The sequence below is a fragment of the Equus przewalskii genome, chromosome 7 (assembly GCF_037783145.1).
Source record: "Equus przewalskii isolate Varuska chromosome 7, EquPr2, whole genome shotgun sequence".
NCBI classification, from domain to species: Eukaryota; Metazoa; Chordata; class Mammalia; order Perissodactyla; family Equidae; genus Equus; species Equus przewalskii.
In genome coordinates, this window is record NC_091837.1 from 8,649,701 (window position 1) to 8,672,383 (window position 22,683).

General features: G+C 49.0%; 1 protein-coding gene across 30 annotated transcripts in view; it reads right to left on the reverse strand.

Moving 5' to 3' along the window:
• Nucleotides 1-22,683, reverse strand: part of EMID1 (EMI domain containing 1) — a 49,602-nt gene that overhangs the window by 17,879 nt on the left and 9,040 nt on the right. For 13 of the 30 annotated variants that reach the window (XR_011542340.1, XR_011542339.1, XM_070628641.1 and 10 more), the window contains exons 4-13: nucleotides 16,579-16,662; nucleotides 15,372-15,433; nucleotides 13,704-13,824; nucleotides 13,385-13,435; nucleotides 13,214-13,303; nucleotides 12,292-12,438; nucleotides 11,184-11,273; nucleotides 10,987-11,039; nucleotides 10,472-10,534; nucleotides 10,324-10,368 (exon numbers count right to left, since the gene is read on the reverse strand). Coding sequence is in view for 26 of the 30 variants with exons in the window: in XM_070628641.1 (XP_070484742.1) it covers nucleotides 10,324-10,368; nucleotides 10,472-10,534; nucleotides 10,987-11,039; nucleotides 11,184-11,273; nucleotides 12,292-12,438; nucleotides 13,214-13,303; nucleotides 13,385-13,435; nucleotides 13,704-13,824; nucleotides 15,372-15,433; nucleotides 16,579-16,662 (806 nt within the window). In the remaining 4 variants the exon portion in view is untranslated. The remainder of the gene's footprint in view (nucleotides 1-10,323; nucleotides 10,369-10,471; nucleotides 10,535-10,986; nucleotides 11,040-11,183; nucleotides 11,274-12,291; nucleotides 12,439-13,213; nucleotides 13,304-13,384; nucleotides 13,436-13,703; nucleotides 13,825-15,371; nucleotides 15,434-16,578; nucleotides 16,663-22,683) is intronic. The other 17 variants (XR_011542341.1, XM_070628640.1, XM_070628642.1 and 14 more) reach the window with 4 other exon arrangements.

A 22,683-nucleotide genomic window follows, 5' to 3' on the forward strand; every position in this document is an offset into this window, starting at 1 on the left:
AGCCATGCTGTGGCAGGCGTCCTACATATAAAGTAGAGAAGACGAGCATGGATGTTAGCTCAGGGCCAGTCTTCCTCAGCAAAAAAGAGGAGGACTGGCAGCAGATGTTAGTTCAGGGCCAATCTTCTTCTTCTTCAAAAAAAAAAGACAAGAGATAAATGCTGGTGAGGATGTGGAGGAAAGAGAACCTTTGTACAGTGTTGCTGGGAATGTAAATTGGAAAACAGTACAGAGATTCCTCTAGAAATTAAAAATAGAAATACCGTATGATCCAGCAATCCCACTTCTGGGTATATATCCAAAGGAAAAGAAATCATTATCCTGAAGAGATATCTGTACTCCCATGTTCATTGCAGCATTATTTACAACAGCCAAGAATGGAAACAACCAAAGTGTCTGTCAGTGGATAAATGGATCAAGAAAATAAGTAAAACAGATACTGCATGGAATCACTTACACGTGGAATCTAAAAACAAAAGTTGAACTCATAGAAACAGAAAGTAGAATGGTGGTTTCCAGGAGCTACAGGGGTGAAGAAATGGGGGAAAGGTTGGTAAAAGGGAAAAACTCAGTTATAAGATGACTAAGGTCTGGGGGCTGACCCTGTGGCCAAACGGTTAAGTTTGCACTTCTGCTTCGGTGGCCTGGGGTTCGCAGGTTCAGATCCTGGGCACAGACCTATTCACCACTCATCAAGCCATGCTGTGGAGGCATCCCACATAGAAGAACTAGGATGACCTACAACTATGTACTTGTGCTTTGGAGAGAAGAGAAAGAACAAACAAAGAAAAACATGACTAAGTTCTGGGGATTGAATATATAATGGTAACTATAGCTGATAATACTGTACTGTACAATTGAAATTTGCTAAGAGAGTAGAATTTTAAGTGTTCTCACCACACACACAAACACACAAGGTAACTATGTGAGGTGATGGACATGTTAATTAACTTGATTGTGGGACTCCTTTCACAATGCATAGGTCTAACAACTCATCATGTTGTACACTTTAAAAAAATTACGATTTGTCAATTATATGTCAGTAAAGCGAAGGGGAGAAAAGGGCAAAGGACCTGAACAGACACCTCACCAAAGAAGATATACAGATGGCAAGGAAGCAAATAAAAAGGTGTTCAACATCATATGTCATTAGGGAATTGCAAATTAAAATGGGATACCACTACACAACTATTGGAATAGCTGAAACTGAAAACACTGATGACAGCAAATGCTGGTGAGGATGTGGAGCAATAGGAACTCTCATTCATGGCTGGTGAGAACATAAATAATGTACCACTTTGGAAGACAGTTTGGCAGTTTCTTACAACACTAAATATACTCTTACCACACGATCCAGCAATCGTAATCATTAGCATTTACCCAAATGAACTGAAAACTTACATCCACACAAAAACGTGCACATGTATGTTTATAGTAGCTTTATTCATGATTGCCAAAACTTGGAAGCAACCAAGATGTCTTTTACTGGGTGAATGGATAAATAAACTGTGGTACATACTATGGAATATTATTCATAGATAAAAAGAAATGAGCTAGCAAGCCATGAAAAGACATGGAGGAAACTTAAATGCACGTTACTAAGTGAAAGAAGCCAATCTGAGGAGCCTACATACTGTGTGATACCAATTATATGACATTCTGGAAAAAGCAAAACTTTGGAGACAGTAAAAAGATTAGTGGTTGCCAAGATTTAAAGGGGAAGGAGGGACGAATAGGCAGAGGACAGAAGATTTTTAGGGCAGTGAGATTATTCTGTATGATGCTACGATGATGGATACACATCATTATACACTTGTCAACACCCATAGGATGTATAACGCCAAGAGTAAACTCTAATGCAAACGAGGGACTTTGGATGATAACGATATATCAATGTGAGTTCACCGATTGTAGCAAATGTACCACTGTGGTGCGAGACGTCAACAGTGGGAGAGACTGCATGTGTGGGGACAGGGGTTCCTCTGTACTTTCCACTCAATTTTGCTGTGAACTCAAAATTGCTCTGAAAAATGATTTTATTAACTAAACAAAACAACCAACAAAACCAAAACCAAAACCCCAGCAATCTTACAGATCCAGGAATCTCAGTGAACACAAAGTAGAATAAACACAAAGAAAAATCACACTCAACCACATCATAATCAATTTGTTGAAAGCCAAGGGTAAAGAGAAAATCCTGTTCTTTTTTTTTTTTTTAAAGATTGGCACCTGAGCTAACAACTGTTGCCAATCTTCTTCCTCTTCTTTTTTTTTTCTATCCAAAGCCCCCCAGTACATAGTTGTAGATTCTAGTTGTGAGCGCCTCTGGTTGTGCTATGTGGGACGCCACCTCAGTGTGGCCTGATGAGCGGTGCCATGTCCACGCACAGGATCTGAACCAGCAAAACCCTGGGGGGCTGAAGCAGAGTGCGTGAACTTAACCACTTGGCCACAGGGCTAGCCCAAAGAGAAAATCTTAAAAGCCAAAGAAAATATGCAAATTATATACAAGGGAACAACAATAAGGAAGACAGTCAATTTTTCATGAGAAATTGTAAATGTCTATGTAAGCCAGAAGACTTGGAATAACATCTTTAAAGTGCTAAAAGGAAAGAAAACTGCCAGCCTATCATTTTATATCCAGTGAAAATATCTTTCAAAAATTAAGGAAAAATAGTGATGTCAGCATCATGGCAGATGCTCTTAGAATCAATCCCCTAAGACACAATGAAAAGGAAACTCATAAACCAAGAGAGGACATTCACACAACACAACAGATGTTTGAAGAGCCACATAGCCATACGTCTGAAGGTGGAAGTGCTGAACCCCTCCCAAGAAGCAGTGGAAGGAGGTAAGGGGATCTCCTCTCCCTTCCCCAATGGCAGTGACCTAGGGTGAGGGACCCCGTGTGGCTCTGAGAGGAGAGGAGAGAAGGGGCAGCCCTCTGTGGGAATGCCTTCACTCTCAGAGTTGCCTCCTAACCCGTGGGAAAGCTCCACACAGAAGAGGTTAAGCAATCATGATGGGTGTGGACCCTTCACCAAGCCAAGAACCCCAGGAGGGCAGAGAGCAAGTGCAGAGCCAGAGTGCCCCCAAGATCATGCATGTGAAAGAAAGCACCCCTTCCCCTACCTGGCACACCAGCTTGCCTGTAGGCCAGAGCAAGGGACCCTTACCAGAGCGCCTACACATACGTTTGTAAAGCAGAGGTGGCAAGCATGCAAACACACATGGGCCTTGTCAGTACAGTTTCCAAAGGACAGGCACAGCTACCAGGGATCATGGCAGGCACAGAATACACAGCTCCTGCCCCCCAACAGTGGCAGTAGGTGGAATCTGCGAACAGATACTGCCACTATGCTATGGCACAAATCCACCCCATCAAATAGTATGAAGAGGTACATTAACACTCCAGACCAGAAGGAAAGTGACAAGCACCCAAAAATAAATCCTGAAGGCAGAGAAATTCACAATCTAAATGACAGAGAATTCAAAATAGCTATCATAAAAAAAATCTCAATAAGTTACAAGAAAACTCAGAAAGACAGTTCAATGAAATCAGGAATAAAATTAATGAACAGAGGGAATTCTTCACAAATGAGATTGAAGCCATAAAAAAAAAAATCAGAAATGTCGGAGATGAAAAACACAATGAATGAGATAAAGAAAAAAGTCTAGAGTCCTTAAATAATAGAGCTGATATTACAGAGGACAGATTAGCGATTTAGAGGACAAAATATAGACCTACTTCAGATGGAGAGAGAACTAAGACTAAAAAAGAAATGAAGAAATTCTCTGAGAAATATCTGACTCAATTAGGAAATGCAACATAAGGATTATAGGTATTAAAGAGGGAGAAGCGAGGGAGAAAGGAGCAGAGAGCTTGTTCAAAGAAATAATAGTAGAGAATTTCCCAAACCTGGAGAAGGAGCCAGAATTACAAATGAAAAAAGCTAATATAACTCCTAATTACGTCAATGTAAAAAGACCTTCTCCAAGGCATATATTAGGAAAACTGGCAAAAGTCAACAACAAAGAAAAAATATTAAGGGCAGCAAGGCAGAAGAAAAAAAACCTACAAAGGAACCTCTATCAGGCTTTCAGCAGATTTCTCAGCAGAAAACTTACAGGCTAGGAGAGAGTGGAATGATATATTCAAAATACTGAAAGACAAAAACTTTCAGCCAAGAATACTCTATCCAGTGAAAATATCCTTCAGTTATGCTAGAGACATAAAAACTTTCCCAGATAGGGGCTGGCCTGGTGGTGCAGTGCTTAAGTTTGCACGTTCCGCTTTGGTGGCCCAGGGTTCATCAGTTCAGATCCCGGGTGTGGACATGGCACCACTTGGCAAGCCATGCTGTAGTACATATCCCACATATAAAGTGGAGGAAGATGGGCACGGATGTTAGCTCAGGGCCAGTCTTCCTCAGCAAAAAGAGGAGGACTGGCAGCAGATGTTAGCTCAGGGCTAATCTTCCTCAAAAAAAAACAAAAAAAAAAACCCAACTTTCCCAGATAAACAAAAGCTGGGGGAGTTCATCACCACAAGATGCCCCTCTACAATAAAGGATCAAAAAGGCCCTCATACCTAAAAAAAAGAAAGGGTTTACAAACCTTTGAGCAAGGAGATAAATAGGCAGACAAAATCATAAAATTGCAGCTATCAGAACAGGTTAGCTATCACTTCATTACAACATTAAAGATAAAGGGAAGAAAAACATCAAAAATAACAATAATCACTTCATTTTAACCATAAACTCACAACACAAAATGGAATAAGTGTGACAACAATAACTTGGACAGGGATGAGGAAAAGGATGGAACCTGCTTAGACCAAGGAAATAAGAGGCTATTAGAAAATGGACTATCCCATCTATGAGATCTTTTAAACAAACCTCATGGTAACCACTAAACAAAAAATCAGAACAGAGACACAAATGATACATAAAGAGAAAAGTGAAAAAGCCATCATAAAGAACCACCAAACTGAATTGGCAGTCCAAAATACATGGGACGAGAAACAAGGAAAATACAGAACTGGAAAGCAAGTGATAAAATGGCAGTATTAAGCCCTCATATGTCAATAATCACTCTAAATGTAAATAGATTGAATTCTCCAATCAAAAGACACAGAATGGCTGGATAGATTAAAAAATAAGTCTCAACAATATGCTGCCTCCAGGAAACACATCTCAGCTCTAAAGACGAACACAGGCTCAGAGTGAAGGGATGGAAGATGATATTCCAAGCTAATGGCAAACAAAAAAAAAGCAGGTGTTGCCATACTTATACCAGAGAAAGCAGACTTCAAGATAAAAAAGGAAATGATAGACAAAGAGGAGCAGTATATAATGATAAAAGGGACACTCCACCAAGAGGACATAATGCTTATAAATATATATGCACCTAACACAGGAGCACCAAAGTATATAAAGCAACTATTAACAGATCTAAAAGGAGATATTAACAGCAACACAATAACAGAAGGGGACCTTAACCCCCCACTTATATCAAAGGATAGATCATCCAGACAGAAAGTCAACAAGGAAATATTGGAATTAAATGAAAACCTAGACCAGATGGACTTAATAGACATATATAGAACATTCCATCCAAAAACAGCATAATACACATTCTTCTCAAGTGCACATGGAACATTCTCAAGGATAGACTATATGTTGAGAAACAAGGCTAGCCTCAATAAATTCAAGAAGATTGAAATAAAATCCTCAATAAAGTTAACAAGATTGAAATCAAATCAGGCAGTTTTTCTGACCATAATGCTATGAAACTAGAAATCAACTACAAGAAAAAAGGTGGGAAAGTGACAAACATATGGAGACTAAACAAAATGCTACTGAACAACCAACGGATCACTGAAAAAATTAAAGGAGAAATAAAAAAATATCTGGAGACAAACGAAAATGAAAATACACCACACCAACTCATATGGGATGCAGCAAAAGTGGTCCTAAGAGGGAAATTCATAGCAGTCCAGGACCACCAACAAACCAGAAAAATCTCAAATAAGTAATCTTAAACTACACCTAACAGATTTAGAAAAAGAAGAACAAAAGAAGCCTAAAGTCAGCAGGAGAGAAATAAAAATTAGAGCCCAAATAAGGAAATTGAAACCAAAAAAAAACAATAGAAAGGATCAATGAAACTAAGAGCTAGTTCTTTGAGAAGATAAACAAAATTTACAAACCCTAGGCCAGACTCACTAAGAAAAAAGAGAGAAGGCTCAAATAAATAAAATTAGAAATGAAAGAGGAGACATTACAATGGATACCACAGAAATACAAAGGACTATAAGAGAATATTATGAAAAACTATATGCCAACAAACTGGACAATCTAGAAGAAATGGTTAAATTATAAGACTCATACAACCTCCCAAAACTGAATCAAGAAGAAATAGAGAATCTGAATAGACCAATCACAAGTAAAGAGATTGAAACGGAAATCAAAAACCTCCCAAAAAATAAAAGTCCAGGACCAGATGGCTTCCCTGGAGAATTCTACCAAACATTCAGAGAAGATTTAATACTATCCTTCTCAACTATTCCAAAAATTGAAGAAGATGGAACACTTCCTAATGCATTCTATGAAGCCAACATCACTCTGATCCCAAACTCAAGACAAGGACAACACAAAGAAGGAAAATTACAGGCCAGTATCACTGATGAATATAGATGCAAAAATCCTCAACAAAATATTAGCAAACCAAATACAGCAATACATTAAAAGGATCATACATCATGATCAAGTGGGATTTATACCAGGGATGCAGAGAAGGTTCCACATCCACAAATCAATCAATGTGATACACCACATTAACAAATGAGGAATAAAAACCACATGATCATTTCAATAGATGCAGAGAAAGCATTTGACAAGATCCAACATCTGTTTATGATAAAAACTCTCAATAACATGGGTATAGAAGGAAAGTACCTCAACATAATAAACACCATATATGACAAACCCACAGCTGACATCATACTCAATGGGCAAAAACTGAAAGCCATCCCTCTGAGAACAGGAACAAGACAAGGGTGCCCACTCTCACCACTCTTATTCAACACAGTACTGGAGTTTTTGACCAGAGCAATTAGGCAAGAAATAGAAGTAAAAGGTACCTAGACTGGCAATGAGGAAGTAAAACTCTCACTGTTTGCAGATGACATGATTTTATATAGAGAAAACCCTAAAGAATCCATTGGAAAACTATTATAAATAATCAACAACTACAGCAAAGTTGCAGGGTACAAAATCAACTTATAAAAATCAGTTGCATTTCTATATTCTAATAATGAACTAACAGAAAGAGAACTCAAGAATATAATCCCATTTACAATCACAACAAAAGGAATAAAACATCTTGGAATAAATTTAACCCAGGAGATGAAAGACCTATACGATGAAAAATATAAGACGTTATTGAAGGAAATCGATGATGACATAAAGAAATGGAAAGATATGCCATGGACGTGGATTGGAAGAATAAACATAGTTAAAATGTCCATATTACCTAAAGCAAGCTACAGATTCAATGCAACCCCGATCAAAGTTCCAACAACATTCTTCATGGAAATAGAACAAAGAATCCTAAAATTTATATGGAACAACAAAAGACCCCAAATAGCTAAAGCAATCCTGAGAAAAAAGAATAAAGCTGGAGGCATCATAATCCCTAACTTCAAAATATACTACAAAGCTATAGGAATCAAAACAGTATGGTACCAGGACAAAAACAGACACACAGATCAATGGGACAGAACTGAAAGCCCAGAAATAAAACTGCACATGTATAGACAGCTAATCTTTGAAAAAGGTGCTAAGAACATACAATGGAGAAAGGAAAGCCTCTTCAATAAATGGTGTTGGAAAACTGGACAGCCATATGCAAAAGAATAAAAGTATACCATTATCTTTTGCCATACACAAAAATTAACTCAAAATGGGCCAAAGTCTTGAAGATAAGATGTGAAACCATAAAACTCCTAGAAGAAAATATAGACAGTATACTCTTTGATATCAGTCTTAGAAGGATCTTTTCGAATACCATGTCTGCTCAGGCAAGGGAAACAAAAGAAAAAATATACAAGTGGGACTTCAGACTAAAAAGCTTCTGCAAGGCAAAGGAAATCAGGAACAAAACAAAAAGACAACACACCAACTGGGAGAAAATATTTGCAAATCATATATCTGACAGGGGGTTAGTCTCCAAAATATATAAAGAACTCATACAACTCAACAGCAAAAAAACAAACAACCCGATCAAAAAATGGGCAGAGGACATAAACTGACATTTTTCCAAAGAAGACATACAGATGGCCATCAGGCACATGAAAAGATATTTGACACCATTAATCATTAGGGAAGTTCAGATCAAAACTACAATGAGATATCACCTTACACCCATTAGAAAGGCTATAATTACCAAGACAAAAAAAAAAAACAAAAACAAATGTTGGAGAGGATGTGGAGAAAAGGGAACCCTCATACACTGCTGGTGGGAATTCAAACTGGTGCAGCCGCTATGGAAAACAGTATGGAGATTTCTCAAAAAATTAAAAATAGAAATACCACGTGACCCAGCTATCCCACTACTGGGTATTTATCCAAAGAACTTGAAATCAACAATTCAAAGAGACTTATGAACCCCTATGTTCATGGCAGCATTATTCACAACAGCCAAGGTGTGGAAGCAACCCAAGTGCCCATCGACTGATGACTAGATAAACAAGATGTGATATATATATATGGAATACTATTCAGCCATAAAAAAGACAAAATCATCCCATTTGCAACAACATGGATGGACCTTGAAGGTATGATGTTAAGCAAAATAAGCCAGACAAGGAAAGACAAACACCACATGATCTCACTCATATGTGGAAGATAAACAAACACATGGACAAAGAGAAGAGATTAGTGGTTACCAGAGGGAAAGGGGGTTGGGGGGTGGGCATAAGGGATAAAGGGACACATATATATGGTGACTGACAAATAATGTACAACTGAAATTTCACAATGTTATAAACTATTATGACCTCAATAAAAAAAATTAAGGTAAAATAAACACAGTTTCAGATAAACAGAAGCAGTGAGGATTTGTTGCCAGCAGACCCACACTACAAGAAAAGCTAAATTACATTCTTTAGGCTGAAAAGAAATGATACCAGATGGAAGTCTGGAGCTTAGGAAGGTATAGAAATGATAGATACATCTGTAGATGCAAAAGACTATTTCTCTTTGTTTTCTTAACCTCTTTAAAAGTCAACTGTTTAAAGAAATAATCACAACAATGTTTTGTGGGGTTTATAACAAATGCAGAAGTAAAATATATGACAGCAATAGCACAAGGACAGAAGAGGGTGAATTACACAGTTGTAATGTTCCTGCTTGTGCATGAAACGGTATAACATTAATTCAAGTAAATTGTGAAGCCAAGGATGCATATTGTCATCTTTAGAGGAACCATAAAAAAGTAACATGCAGTATAGCTAAAAAGTCATTGGTAGCAATAAAACAGAATTGCAAACAGTACTCAATCCAAAGGAAGGCAGGAAAAGGGGACAAAAGAAACAAAGAAGAGATAGGGTAAATAGAACATAAATAGCAAGATGGTTGACTTTTAAACCAAACCATATCAATAATTATACATATCATTAAATGTAAATGAATTCAACAGATTGTTTAAAAAAAAAAAAAAGCAAGATCCAAGTATATGCTGTTTGCAAAAGATGCACTTTAAATAGAAAGACACCAGTTGTTAAGTAAAAGGATTGAATAGGATATACCATGCAAACGCTAAGCATAAGAAAGCTGGTGTGGCTATGTTAATACCAAAGTAGAACTCAAAACAAGGACTATTACCAGAGAGAAAGATATTCACTTCATAAAGATAAAGGACCAAGAAGATGTTAAAATACCAAATATCTATGCACCTAATAACAAAGCTTCAAAATACGCAAAGGAAAAGTTGACCAAACTAAAGGGAGAAATAGACAAATATACAATCATAGTTGGAAAGATGGAGGGTGAAAAAATGAAATACAGAAAGTCAGAGAGAGAGAGACACAGAGGGAAAGAGAGAGAAAGAGAAACAGATAGAGAGACACAGAGCCAGAGTGAGGGAGATGGAGGTGACCTGATCCTAAGAAGCCGACAAGATCCAGAGACAGGGAAATAGAGAGGTGCAGCATGCCCTGGACAGGGGAGCGTGTCAGGAGTTCTGGCCGCAGTGGGTGGACCCAGGGCAGGGGTCTGGGCCTGTGGGAGGGGGTGCTGCATGGTGGGCAGCATCACTCACCCGCTGCCCCGTGGAGCCTTGGGGGCCAGGCTCCCCACGCAGTCCCTGTGTGGGAGGGAGGAGAGGAATGGAGTCAGCTGTTGGGGGGTCTGAGCCTGGGTCCCAGGACTCCCCAGAATCCTCCACCAGAGGCTGCCTCAGTACTCACTCTCTCGCCCTTCTCTCCTGGGTGACCAGAGATTCCTTTGGGTCCAGTGGGGCCTGGGGGTCCCTGAGCAACAAGACAGGGCCTCAGCCTTGTGCTGGGGCAGGTGGAGTGGGCAGGGACTTAGGGGGCAGAGGGGTTGGGGAGGGAGCCCCAGCTTGGCCTGGGCCCAATGCCCAAGTAGAGCAGGCAGTTCATACAGCTCAGGGTTCAGAGTTACGGCCCGGAGTCGGCTAGTCCCCACTCTGATCTGGAAGTTGCCAGGTGCTGGCCATAGCCTTAGGGCAAGAATCTCTACCTTTTTCCGGCCTTAGGTGACAACAATACTTGCTTCCTGTTACATAAATTGAATGAGAAGATGTATGGAAAGTTTGCATATTAAGTGCTCCATAAACACCTGAATAAATGAATAAAAGCATGGATGGAGATGGAGATGGTGGGTGAGTGGGTGGATGGACAAGCGGACGGGTGGGTGGGTGGGTGGACAGATGAGTGGGAGAACTTGGAACAACACTCACCACATGTCCAGGACTCCCAGGGATGCCCATGGGACCAGGAGGTCCAGGGGGACCTGGAATAAGACAGGATGTCATCAGGACCACAACACAGTACAAAGCCAGGAAGTCTACCATCAGCTCCCTCCTGATAGCCACAGCCCTAGTCCCTCTGCCATTCCTCAACCTCACCCCTTACCCCAGACCTGGACTCAACTTACCCATGGGCCCTGGGGGGCCTGGGGGTCCAACTAGTCCCTGGGGCCAGTGGCTGCTGGTCTCAGTGAAGGTGTTGGACAGAAACGGGTCCCCTGGGGGAGAAAAGACAGTGAGTGAGCAGGGCTGGGCTGGGCTGGGCAGGGCTGAGCGGAGTGGGGTGGTCAGTCTTCACCTGCCACCTCTGCCAGGCCAGCTTTGACTGCCCTGTGGGACAGCCTACAGTGTGGCTGGGGCCAGCAGGCACCTGTTCCACAGTTGGGGAGAGGGGAGAGTGTTGGCCATGCAGGACTATGAGGCAGGGAGACCTGGCTTCTAACCCTGCCACAGTCTAGCAGGTGACATCCAGCAAGACTCTCCACCTTGCTGAGCCTGTACTGTCACATGTCGAATGGGAACAATAAAAGCTGCCATTTATTGCCCACCTAATTTGTGCCAGGCTTCTGTGCATGGGTGTCATGGAGCTCCGGGAGGCCAGCACTGTCACTACCCCATCATACAGATGAGGAAACAGAGGCTTGGAAAGGGAAAATGAATGGTGAGATGGAATGAATGGGAGAATGAATGAATGGTACCTGGTCACACACTAAAGATATGGCACAGATGGGGTTGAATGTGGCACTCCGAGCTCTGACCACTGGCAGCACATGTGTGGGTCAGGCTGGGGAGGTGAAAGCTGCACATTAGAGCACAGCTGGGTGGAGGGAGCCGGGGCCTCTCTGAGCACAGGGCCAGGGCCATGTCCTTGGGAGCTCAGGGCTCACTTCCTGCTGCCAGGCCTTGAGCTCCCCAGTGCTCTGAGGGTTGGATCCTGGCCAGCTCAAGGACACGGCAGGAGGGCCTGATGCCGAGTAGTTCTGGGCAAGGCTCTGGAGGCCCCTGGGTTTGAAGCCGGCTCCCCATGGCCTGGCGTGATTGCCCCTCTGTGGCCCTCAGTTTTCCCCATCTGTGAACAGAGGAGGACAACAGCACCTGTCAGAGGACTGAGTGACAACTGGCTGACCAAGGGCAAGCCTGGTATATAGAAGGAGCCTGGTAGATGGCAGCAGGACTGTGGGGATGGTGATGCCAGCTTGACCCCTACCTTGACCTGTCGTGACCGTGGGGACTCACCATGCTGGGAGATCCGGGCGTTGGGTGGTCCAACAGGGGCTGGGGGGCCAGGAGGACCAGGAGGCCCCGGTGGACCTGGAGGTCCCCTCTCTCCAGGGGTGCCCACAGCTCCGGCCTGGCCAGGGCTCCCTGGGGGGCCCTGTGGACCTGCAACAGAACCAGGGGGTTGCTGGGTGTGCAGGAGGCAGGGAGGCCTGGGGAGCTGCAAGGGGGCAGGACGAGGTAGCCTGGGGCAGCGGGTACGAGAGGGCTGGAGGCCACAGGCCCGGGCAGGTCCTAGCTCTGACCTCCCTGGTCATCTAGGAGGGTGATGAACACAGCCCTCCCCGGGGGCTTTTAATGGACACTTGATACACAGTAGGTGCTTAGCAAACGCCAATTTCCAGGACGTTCTCTTCTCTCCTTTTCAGGGTTTTGCATGAGCTGTTCCCTCTCTCAGTCCCTTTTTTCTGCCTGGTATACATTTAAGGTCAACCTTTAGGCCTCACCTAAGATGTCACTCCCCCTGGGAAGCCCTCCCTGTCCCCCACCTCATCCAGGCTGGGTCTGGGCTTCCTTCCCTCAGGCTCCCATATCAGCAGTTCTGGCCACATGGCGAGGGGCACTGCTGTTTCTCCTCTGCCATGCCCTGTCTCCCAAATCCCCTGCCCCTGCCGCACCAGCCCAGGAGCTCCAGGAGGGCAGGGACCTGTCTGATACCACCCCAGTGCCCAGCTCAGAGTCTGCTGGGAGTAGGTGCTCAGGGAGCACAGGCCGAGCAAATGCAAAAGAGGGTTTGGGGGAGCCCAGGCACGAGTGGAAGGATGGTGAGCTGAGAGGGGTGTGGTGGAAGGGGCCCAGGCCACCTCTGGCCAAGTCAGGGTCCACCTAGGGGGACTGGCCATGGGAGCTGGGGGAGCAGTGCTGGGGCACTCACACTCACCTGGTGGGCCTCTCATCCCCATCGGGCCACGGCTGCCGGTGTCTCCCTTGGGGCCAATGGGCCCAGGAAGCCCCCGGGCACCAACTCGATCTGGGGGAGAAAGCTCATCAGCTTGGCAGTTCCCACCTTGCTCTTACCCCACCCCTGGCCCACCTCCAAGCCAGCACCTACCATCTCGAGGGAGCAGTGGGGCCCTCGTGTTTTCTCTGGCTCCAGGTAGCCCTGGGGATGGGGGGATGGTAGGCAGGGGTCAGCGTCATCCAGAGTCCTGCCCCCAGCTTCACCAGGGGGCGAGGGCAGGAACTTCTGGGCCTCCCAGGACACCACCGCTCAGGGGCCCCTGGAGACCATCCCTTCAGGCCCACTGGAGAGCTGGGAACACCGGGGCCCACAGTGGGTCAAGCTGGGAGCCAGCAGCAGGTTGAGGACGGGACTCTCACCCCCCCGACTCATTCCTACGTGGGAATGGACTCCCCACTGACCCACTCACCTTGGAGGCCTCCATCCCCAGGGCTGCCCTGGGCAGCTGGGGAGCCCCAGAGCTGGGCCAGGTCCTTGGGGGAAGCTGCGGTCGGGGGTATTGCCTGCTCCATGACAGTCAGCACCGCTACCTGTGGAGGAAGAAGATAGGGATGGGGTGGGTACCAGGGTCTCACTAGGGACAGGCCAGCCGGGGCCTCCAGTATGGTGGGCAGGAGGCCCATGCAGCCAGCAAAAGCCAGCTCGGAGTGGAGATCCAGGCTCACAAGGGCCCAGAACTTCATCAGACGTGACTGTGGTTTTCAAACTGCACAGGTCATCACATTCATTGCAGAAAAGTCATTACACACCATCACTACCACCCAAGTTGAGGTCTGTGACTGTTGCCGTGTTTGCTGCGTCATGCGTTTTTTTCCCTATGCTTACCTGCATAAATGATATGAAACTTCGCTTGGCCTGCTAACGCACCACAGGCTGGAAGGACTGTTACTAAATTTGGAGGAATGTTTGGGAGGGTCTGACATGACACAGAGGCCCCGAGGTGTATAAAACCACTTTTGGACCCAGTGTTGGGGAGACTCTGAAAGGCCCCCTGAGCCACTGACTGAGGATGAAAGAGAGGACAGAATGCCACTGACCAGGGGGTGCGGGATCGTGTGGGTCTGTCCAGAGAAAAGCTGAAACTCTTGGGCAGCCCCGGAACTGAGACCCACTCTCCAGATCCAACTGCCCCTCATGCCGGCTTCTCCTGGGAGGGAGCTTGGGGAGCAGTGTGGGGTTCCTGGGGTTCCTGGGCCTCATAACAGGTTCTAGCACATGCTGTTCAGAAGCTTGGCTTTTCCACTTGCTACACCACGAGCATCTTTTCACATTAGAAGATGGAGGTGTTGTTAATGGCGTCTACCATTCCACAGAGCCACGCTCCCTAATTATGCAACCACCCCTTCTGTCGTCTGGTTTTCAAATTTTCCTGTTAATAGTTAACACTTTGGTAAACATCTTCGCATCTAAGCTTCTTAAGATAAATTCCCAGAGAAGGGAATGATGGAGGAAAGGATATGCAGACGAAGTGTATACACCTCTACATGTGTTAGAAAATCTGGAAGAAAAGATGCTTAAATCTCGACATTCGTGCTCTCTGGGGGCACAGGCAACTCCCACGAATGGCTTTTTGGTAGGTTTTTCATGGTTCTGAATATTTCCTGTTTCTAAATTTAGAATGTCTTACTTTTTAATGGTTAAAAACTTTTTATCTTGAAATAATTTGAGATGCGCAATAGATGTTTTGTCTTTGAAACTGGGAAGATAATATTACGGCAGGAAAGACAAAGGGTGAAGGTGACAGGGCACGGAGGGGACCCAGCTACGGACTCGGGGGGTGCCTATGACTGTCTGGCTGGGATGGGGATGGGGACGCACAGGGGAGCTTCACTGGCCTCCTGGAGGAAGAGCAGGCCAGGCTGGCTGACTGAGCAGGCTTCCTGGGGAAGGGAATTGGACGGGGGGCTGAAAAAGTTGGATGGGAACCAACAGAAGGGTGGTGCACGCCTGGCAGGGAAGTCAGCTGCCCGTGGGTATCGAAGCTCGGCTCAGAGCTGCACTGTGGGGACGCTGAGTGGGCTGGATGTGGGGTGCCAAGAGGGGGTGGGGGGAGACAAGAGGGCTGCTGCTCACCCACCTTGGCCTCCAGCACCTTCAGCCGCTCAGTCAGCTCCGACACTTTGCTGCAGTTGAGGCAACCTGTGGGGAGGGAGGCGGCTGGGGCTGGAGCCAGGGGTCCCAGGTTTCCCTTGGAACCTCTCAGCCCCTGGGGGCAGGATGGAGGGAGGGGAAAGACACCTGATGACTCCAACCCATTAGACAGCCCAGCTCAAGGAAAGGGTAGGTCCAGACCCCAGGGCATGTGGGTCCAGGGTGGGCCATGCCCTGTGGGTTTCCCTTGGCTCCGGAGCCTCTAGAGTGGACCGTTTCTCCCATAGCAGGACCAGGGACCCGACTTGCGCAGCCTCTGCAGCCAAAATGACTCCCTTCCAGGAAACCAGGGCAGGAAATCCTGCCGCTTCCCACCTGGGTGGGGCTGGCCTGGGCCTGCCGGCTTTGGGGACTGACACACCACAGATGGACTGGGCTGGCCTCAGAGGTATCACCCGCTGACCCTCCCTCCAGAACCACCATCCAGCTCCTCCAGCCTCCCCACGATACTCCTAAATTATTCATCACAGTTCCTGTGCTTATGGAACCGCCTGGCTGCCAGGCACCTCTGGGCCAAGCGCTTTACAAGCTCGTCTTTCCAGTCCTCACCACGATGCTGCTACATGTTAGGACGAGTGTCATCCCCGTTCACACCTGAGGACGCTGAGCCCAGAGCGAGGGTGGAGAGAGTGCTTGACAAGCACAGAGCCTGGGGTCGAGTCCCAGTGCTGCCCTTCCTCCCTGTGGGGCCTCAGGAAGGCACGTCCCCCCTCTGACCCTCAGTTTCCTCCTCTTTAAAATGGGGACAATGATGCCTTCCTGGGGGTGGGGAACAGCTGTGAGGTTTAAACAAGCTGATGATGGAAAACACCTGGCCAGGCGCCTCGCACACTGCAGACGCTCAGAAAAGCACAGTTTAAAGAAAAAGAGGAAACTGGGGACTCAGACCCACATCTGCAAGAGTTTGGGCGTCACGGGTCTCGCGGTGCCTGGGTTCAGGTCAGACTCCCCTCTGGGGCCTTTCCTGTCCCCCTGGCAGTTTTCTTTCCAGCCTGCGGGGAGCAAGGGCAGGGTGCTATCCCTGACCCTCTACTGCTGGACCCAGCTGGCTTTTAGGACAATCACAACATTGCCTGTGCCCCCTCCACCTCCCCTAGCCCAAGGGAACTCCCAGCAGCTGCCCCAGGACCCACCTGAGAAGGCTGTGGGCCGAAGTGCCATCCGCCTCATGGCGCTGCCCGACCAGCCAGGCTCCACGAAGCCAGAGAAGCCTGCAACTAAGGGACAGTGGGGGTGAGAGTCCTGCTGGCCCGCGCCATCCCTGTTTTGTCAGACCCCCTCGCCTGCCACTGCAGCCCCAGCAGGGCTCCCTACTCCATTCAGCGCAGAGAGAGACAGAGGCCCAGAGAGGTGGGGCAGTTTACCTGGGTCACACAGCATGAACTGGGCTGATATGGAACAAGGCTGCCAACTTGATGGGGCTGGCAATGGATGGGGGCTATGAGTGAGGCTGGGGGCTTCCCCTATGACCCCAGCAAACTGCATGGGTTAAGAACTTAGAGCTAACAGATGCGAGGTCGGGTCCCAGCCCTGCCACTTGCTGACCTGTGTGACTTGTCCTCTCTGGACCCGCCTATTTTCCCACCTGTAAAATGGGATCATAAGGCCTCTACACCTCCCAGGCTGGTGTGAGGCTTGAGGACGGCGATGTGTACAAAGGGCCTACTGTGCACACACAGGGCCTGACACACAGTAGGTACTCAGTGAACGGCAGCTGCAACATCACTGTCCACCCTCTCCCTGCCCCACTCGGTAAGAAGATGCCAAAGTGGATCCAGCGCTGGTTTTAAATGAAAACCAGAGGGCGGCTGGCTGCCTGGGAGGGCAAGGGGGACCCGTTCCAGGAGCCCACCCCTGCCGCCACCCCTCCAAGGAGCAGGCCGCCCTGGCTGGTCTGGCTTTGGGGGTCTGGTTTTCTCCACAGCTGGAGGGATGGGCTGGAGAAGCCAGGGGCAGCGGGGCACAGCTGGAGGGGCTCTGGAGCCAGCAGTGGCAACTGCCCCCTCAACCCCCCCAGGCCTGCCTTTTAAGGCCAAGAAGTATTGTCTGGGGGGAGACAAGACCCAAATAAGGCGCGGGCCTGGCAGCTCAGAGCCAGGCTGCGGGTTGGTGCAGAGAATGAGAGGCGCCGGGAACTCAAACCAGACAGGTCCCTCTGGCCGGGCCCCCAGCACGCAGGCTGCCAGACCCTGCTCCAGGTCCCACCACGGGGCCTTCGCTGGGGCCAGGCCTGTGACTTGCCCTGGCACGGGGGTAAATCTCTCCCAGGATGGAGGAAGGTGGGTTGGCAGCCCAGGGCTGGGGCAGGGGTCAGGGGCCCTGTGGGCAGGGGGATGCCACAGTGAGCCGTGCCCAGTGCTAAGCGCTTTAGATAGCCCAGCTCAATCCTACAAGGTAGGTAATAATAACGATCCTATATACTGGCTTAGCACTTATGCTGGGCCTGGCACCTTCTAAGTACTTTACATACACAGTCTTAACTCATTATCCTCACAAATCCTGTGAGTATACCTGGGAGTGGGTGCTAGTATCATCTCCACTTTACAGATGGGGAAACTGAGGCACAGAGCAGCTGGGGATCACCACTTCTCTGTCCCCTGTACTCAGATAAATGGACAACTGACTATGAATATTTCCCCTTGGGGGAAAACAAGGCAGAGAGGTGAAGTGACTGCCCCTCGGTCGTCCACCTTAAGGCTGGAGACTGGATTTGAACCCCGGTTGGTCTAACTCCAGGGCCCGATCTCCTCTTTCTTGAGCCACTTGGCACCTCGAGTTGGCCCCCAAGCTCACTGGGCAGAGGCAGAGAGGCCCTTCCTGCTGGCTCCTGAGAAGAACAGCCTCGCCAAGCCCTCCTCACCTCTTTGCTCCCACAGGAAGATGGAAAAGATCATTTTATTACTCTTTTTAGGAAGTCACCCAAAAGAAGTGGCCGGCTCTCCAACCCCGTGGAAGTTGCGGTTTTCTCCAGGATGAAGCATCTCAGCATTCGGCTGAGCATCTGCCCTGCCACCTGCCCCACCATCCTGCTATCGTTCCCTTTTTTTCTACAGCACTTTCCACCCTCTAACACGTCATCTTCTGCGCCAGTTTCCCAGTCTCCTGTTGGTCGTCCATCCCCCTGGTTGGATCACAAGCCCCATCAGGGCAAGGACCTCATCTGTTTTGCACACGGTCTGGAAAAGTGCCCGGCGCGCAGTAGGGCCTCAGGGGCCTCCATAACCTTTTGTTGGTGAGTGCATGAATCACTGGCTGAAAATGAATTTAAAGTAAGCAAACAGAAGCAAAGGCAAAACAATGCGGACGGCAGACACAACAGTCTTGAAAATGAGCATCAACGTTCTAATGTCGCACTAGGGTGTCCTTGAGTTATGAATCTGTGAACTTGTGGTTGAAAATCCTTCTTCAGCTGATTTGCTTTTGGACATTTCACTGGGGAGCCAGAGAAACTAGAAAAACTAATGAAAACATGGCCTGACCAGCAGCACAGACGTAACTGGCTCAAAGTAACTGCAAGTTAAAATTTAAAAAAAAGAAAAAAGTTTAAAGAAATAACAAAACTGTCAAAAAACCCAGAAAAGCTTGGCTCTGGATTTAGGATCACAAAAATTATCCCTCAAACTCTCCTAAATTCTGATAAATGGACAGAAATACTTTAATGGACACACCAGGTTGTAAAATGGACCTACACCACACAGCATTCCAGTAGGCAAAAAGCCACGGGTTAGGGGAGGTCTCCTGTAGGACAAAACTGTCATGTCCCTCCCACTGGGCTTGGGCCAGGGTCCCTGGAGCAGGCCCCAGTAGGCTGAGAGCCCCCTTCACCCGAGCCTGGCGGTCTGGCCTGAAGGGGCCCCTCCCCAGCCCTGACCTCGCCCTCCCAGGAGCTCCAAACTCATCCCACGACCACGAACCCAGCTCCACTCTGGGATCCTGACTGTGGGCCACTTCCCACCACCTGGGAGGTCCCCGCCAGCCCTACACACACACACACACACACACACACACACGACACTGCCTCCCTACCCCCACCCCCACAGCAGCTGCTCCCATGTCACCTCCTCCAGGAATCCTTCCTAGACAGACTAGGGGACCCACCAAAGCCCCTTGACGCTCTCATCACTCCCTGTTCTGACCTGCACAAGGCCAGTGCCATCTGTAGTTTCTAGCCCTGCGCCCCTTCTCATCAGATCCTCATGAGAACACCGAGGGCCAGAGAGGAGAGGCTGCCTGTCCACATGGGCGGGGGCTGGGAGGGGATTCAAATCCTGCCCTAAGCTGGAAATGGGGGTGTGAGAAGTTGGGGGGGTGTCATTGGGCTCCACTTCTGACTTTCTCTCCAAGGAGAGGTGCCAAGAGAGGGGGTTTCCTCGTTCAAAGCCACCTCCCAGGGCTGCTGGGTCCCGTGACCACAAGCCACAGAGGTGCAGCCTCCCCAGCCCCGGCCCAGGGCTCCTCCTGGGAATGTACTTTGCAAATGTAAATATTTGCTGCTGTTGGCCTGAGCCGGGCTCGAGGTCAGGGCTGTGGCCAGGAGCTCCAAGAATCCTCTGGCAGGCCTCTGGGAAGGCTTGTCTGTGTCTGGCCTGGCCTGCTCTTCGGGTAACATGGGGTTCCCATTCATTTCTGTGCACCCACTTTACACCAGGCCCGTGCCAGGCACTGGAGAGACAAGAGTGGTGATAACAGGCTGGGGGCCACTGCAGCCAGGTGGGGGCACCAAGAAGGTCGCAGGGAGAGGAAACAGCCACTGCCCATGGCACTCTGAATCCGCAAAGTAAAGCACTGGCTTGGCTCTGAAATTGGCATCTGGTTAGAGCTGGAAAGATGTGTGCGGAAGGGCCCAGCCGTGGACGAGAGGCCGAGGGCCCAGGAAGGGCCTGGGCTGGAACCTCGAGTCTGCTCATAAGCTGTTTTGCTGTGTGACCTTGGGCAAAGTTCTTCCCACGCTGGTTCCCCATCATGGAAGATAAGGGCTGTGGGGGTCTACAGATGGGGAAGGGACATGTGCGATGAGGATAGTGGAGACAGGGAGAGGGAAACAGAGGCAGCCTGGCTCTAGGGGCGCCCCTGAGGAGAAGGCAGAGAGGGAGCCCCCAGCTCGTCCATCTTTCTATCTGGGACAGGCTGGGGCTGAGACTGGCTTCTGCCAGCCTCACGGTGCCCCCACTGCCTGAACTTGCTCCGCCTGGAAGTCCTCAGCCCGCACTCTGCAGAGGGGAGATCCCGGCTCCGGGTCAGACTGATGTGCTTTGAATTGGGCCGTGACCCAGAGCAAGATCCTCTCCCAGCCTCAGTTTCCACATCTGGACCTTCTGTACCATGACAAGACGGCATGACACAGGTGAGTACAATTCACAGTACCTAGCACGGACAGAGGATGGTGGCAGCTTTCCTTCCTCTTGTCATTGTTACTGCAGGAGGGTCTGAGGCAGGGGGACACTGCAGACCTCAGGCCAGAGCCCTGGGGAGAATCCCAGTCATGATGCTTACTTGCTGTGTGACCCTGTGTGAGACTCACACCTTCTCTGAGCTTCACTTTCACCATCTGGACAGTGGGTCTGATGGGTGACAGATCTGCCTACAGGGAGCCCCCAGAGGCAGGGTGACATGGTGGCCACAGCGGCTCGGCTCTCAGCAGAAGCCACCAGCCCAGGCTGCTCAGGGCCCATCCCAAGGCCTGGGAGCACAGACAGAAGCTTGGTCAGGCAGATCCCAATCCTGGCTCTCACGTGTTGAGAGAGCCCAGGCTAGCCTCTTTGCCTCTGCACGCCTCAGTTTCCCATCTGTAAAATGAGGCCCATTCTAGCCCCTTCCTCACAGGTGTCACGAACATCAAGGAGACCATCCTTGCTCATCACAGAGCGAACATTCCCATTTTGCAGACGGGAAAACCAGGGCTAGGAGCCATGAAGTCGTCTGGCCTAGCGGATGTCAAGCCTGCACACTTGAGGCCTGTTTGCTGAGCAGCTGACTGAGAAGTGGGGTCTCAGAGGTGGGAGGCGGGGTGGTCCCTGAGAGCCACCACAGAATCCCCAGCACAGGGGGCTGAAGGGGAGGGGAAGACATTTTTCAAGCATCTACTGTGTGCAAGGCGTGAGTCTCTAGTCCTCATAATAAGGTATGAGGTGGGCATTTTTCAATCCCAGGCGGCACAGAGAGAGATGAGGTTCAGAGAGGTGAAGGGACTTGCCCCAGGTCACACAGCAGAGTGCAGCTGATCCAGGGCTGGATTCTGGGATGATGGGTGTTGCCTCTCCTCCTTCAGCTCACCCCAGGCTCCCTGGGCCCTGTCGCCCCTGGTGATGCAGCTCTATGGCCCCAGGGTCACGTCACAGCACTGAGCAAACCACAAGGGCGGTCACTGGCAGGGGAAACAGCTGGGGAGCCTGGCCTAAGCCCGGCTATCAGAGGAAAGGCAGGGCCCGGGATGGGCCGGCAACGTCCCCACGCTTCTCCACCCCTCCTTTCCAGGACCCCAACAGAACAGTTTCCAGAATATCCAGGCCTGGGCACCCCTTTGCTCAGCTCCAACCCTGTGGGTGGGGAGAGGCCCTTCTGTCCCATCGGTCATCACATAGTGCCACCATGGGCTGCCACACCATCTGCAGGGTCTTTCCTGCTTCATTTCATCCTGGCAACATCCTGGGAGGCAGACTCTATTATCCCCCATTTCACAGGGGAGGACACCGAGGCTCAGTGTGGGGGCACCCCAGGCTGCTGCAGGCGCGCACCACAGCGTGGCACCCTTTAGCGAAGGCGACCCTCCCTCTGACAGAGCATGAGTCGAGGGCCACTCGAATTGCAGCCTCCCTACCCCCCAGTCCGGTGCCCTTGCACAATGCATGGAGAGTCCCCAGCCCGAGGCCACACAGCTGGTGTGTGGCAGAGCTGGCCTGGCCCATGAAGCCCTGGATACCCCCTGTCCTCAGGCTGGGACCCGAAGGCCCTGCAGAGGGAGGTGGTAGATGTCAGGGTTGGCCTGGCCCAGCCCCTGTCTTGCACCCCCGCCTTGCCAACGGCAGAGCCCCCAGCCCTTATCCTGCCTCTTGGACACACAGCCTCCAGCTGCTGGACTCAAGGGCATGGGCACTGCCCCACCTGACCTGCTCCCTCACCCACTCCTGACGGCCCCACAGACCCGGGAAGGTCTGCCCTTGGGAGGGGAGCCAGGGACAGAGTGGCCTTTGTCTGGGCAGGCCCTCCAGGACCAGGCGGCCCCCACACCCTGAGGATTC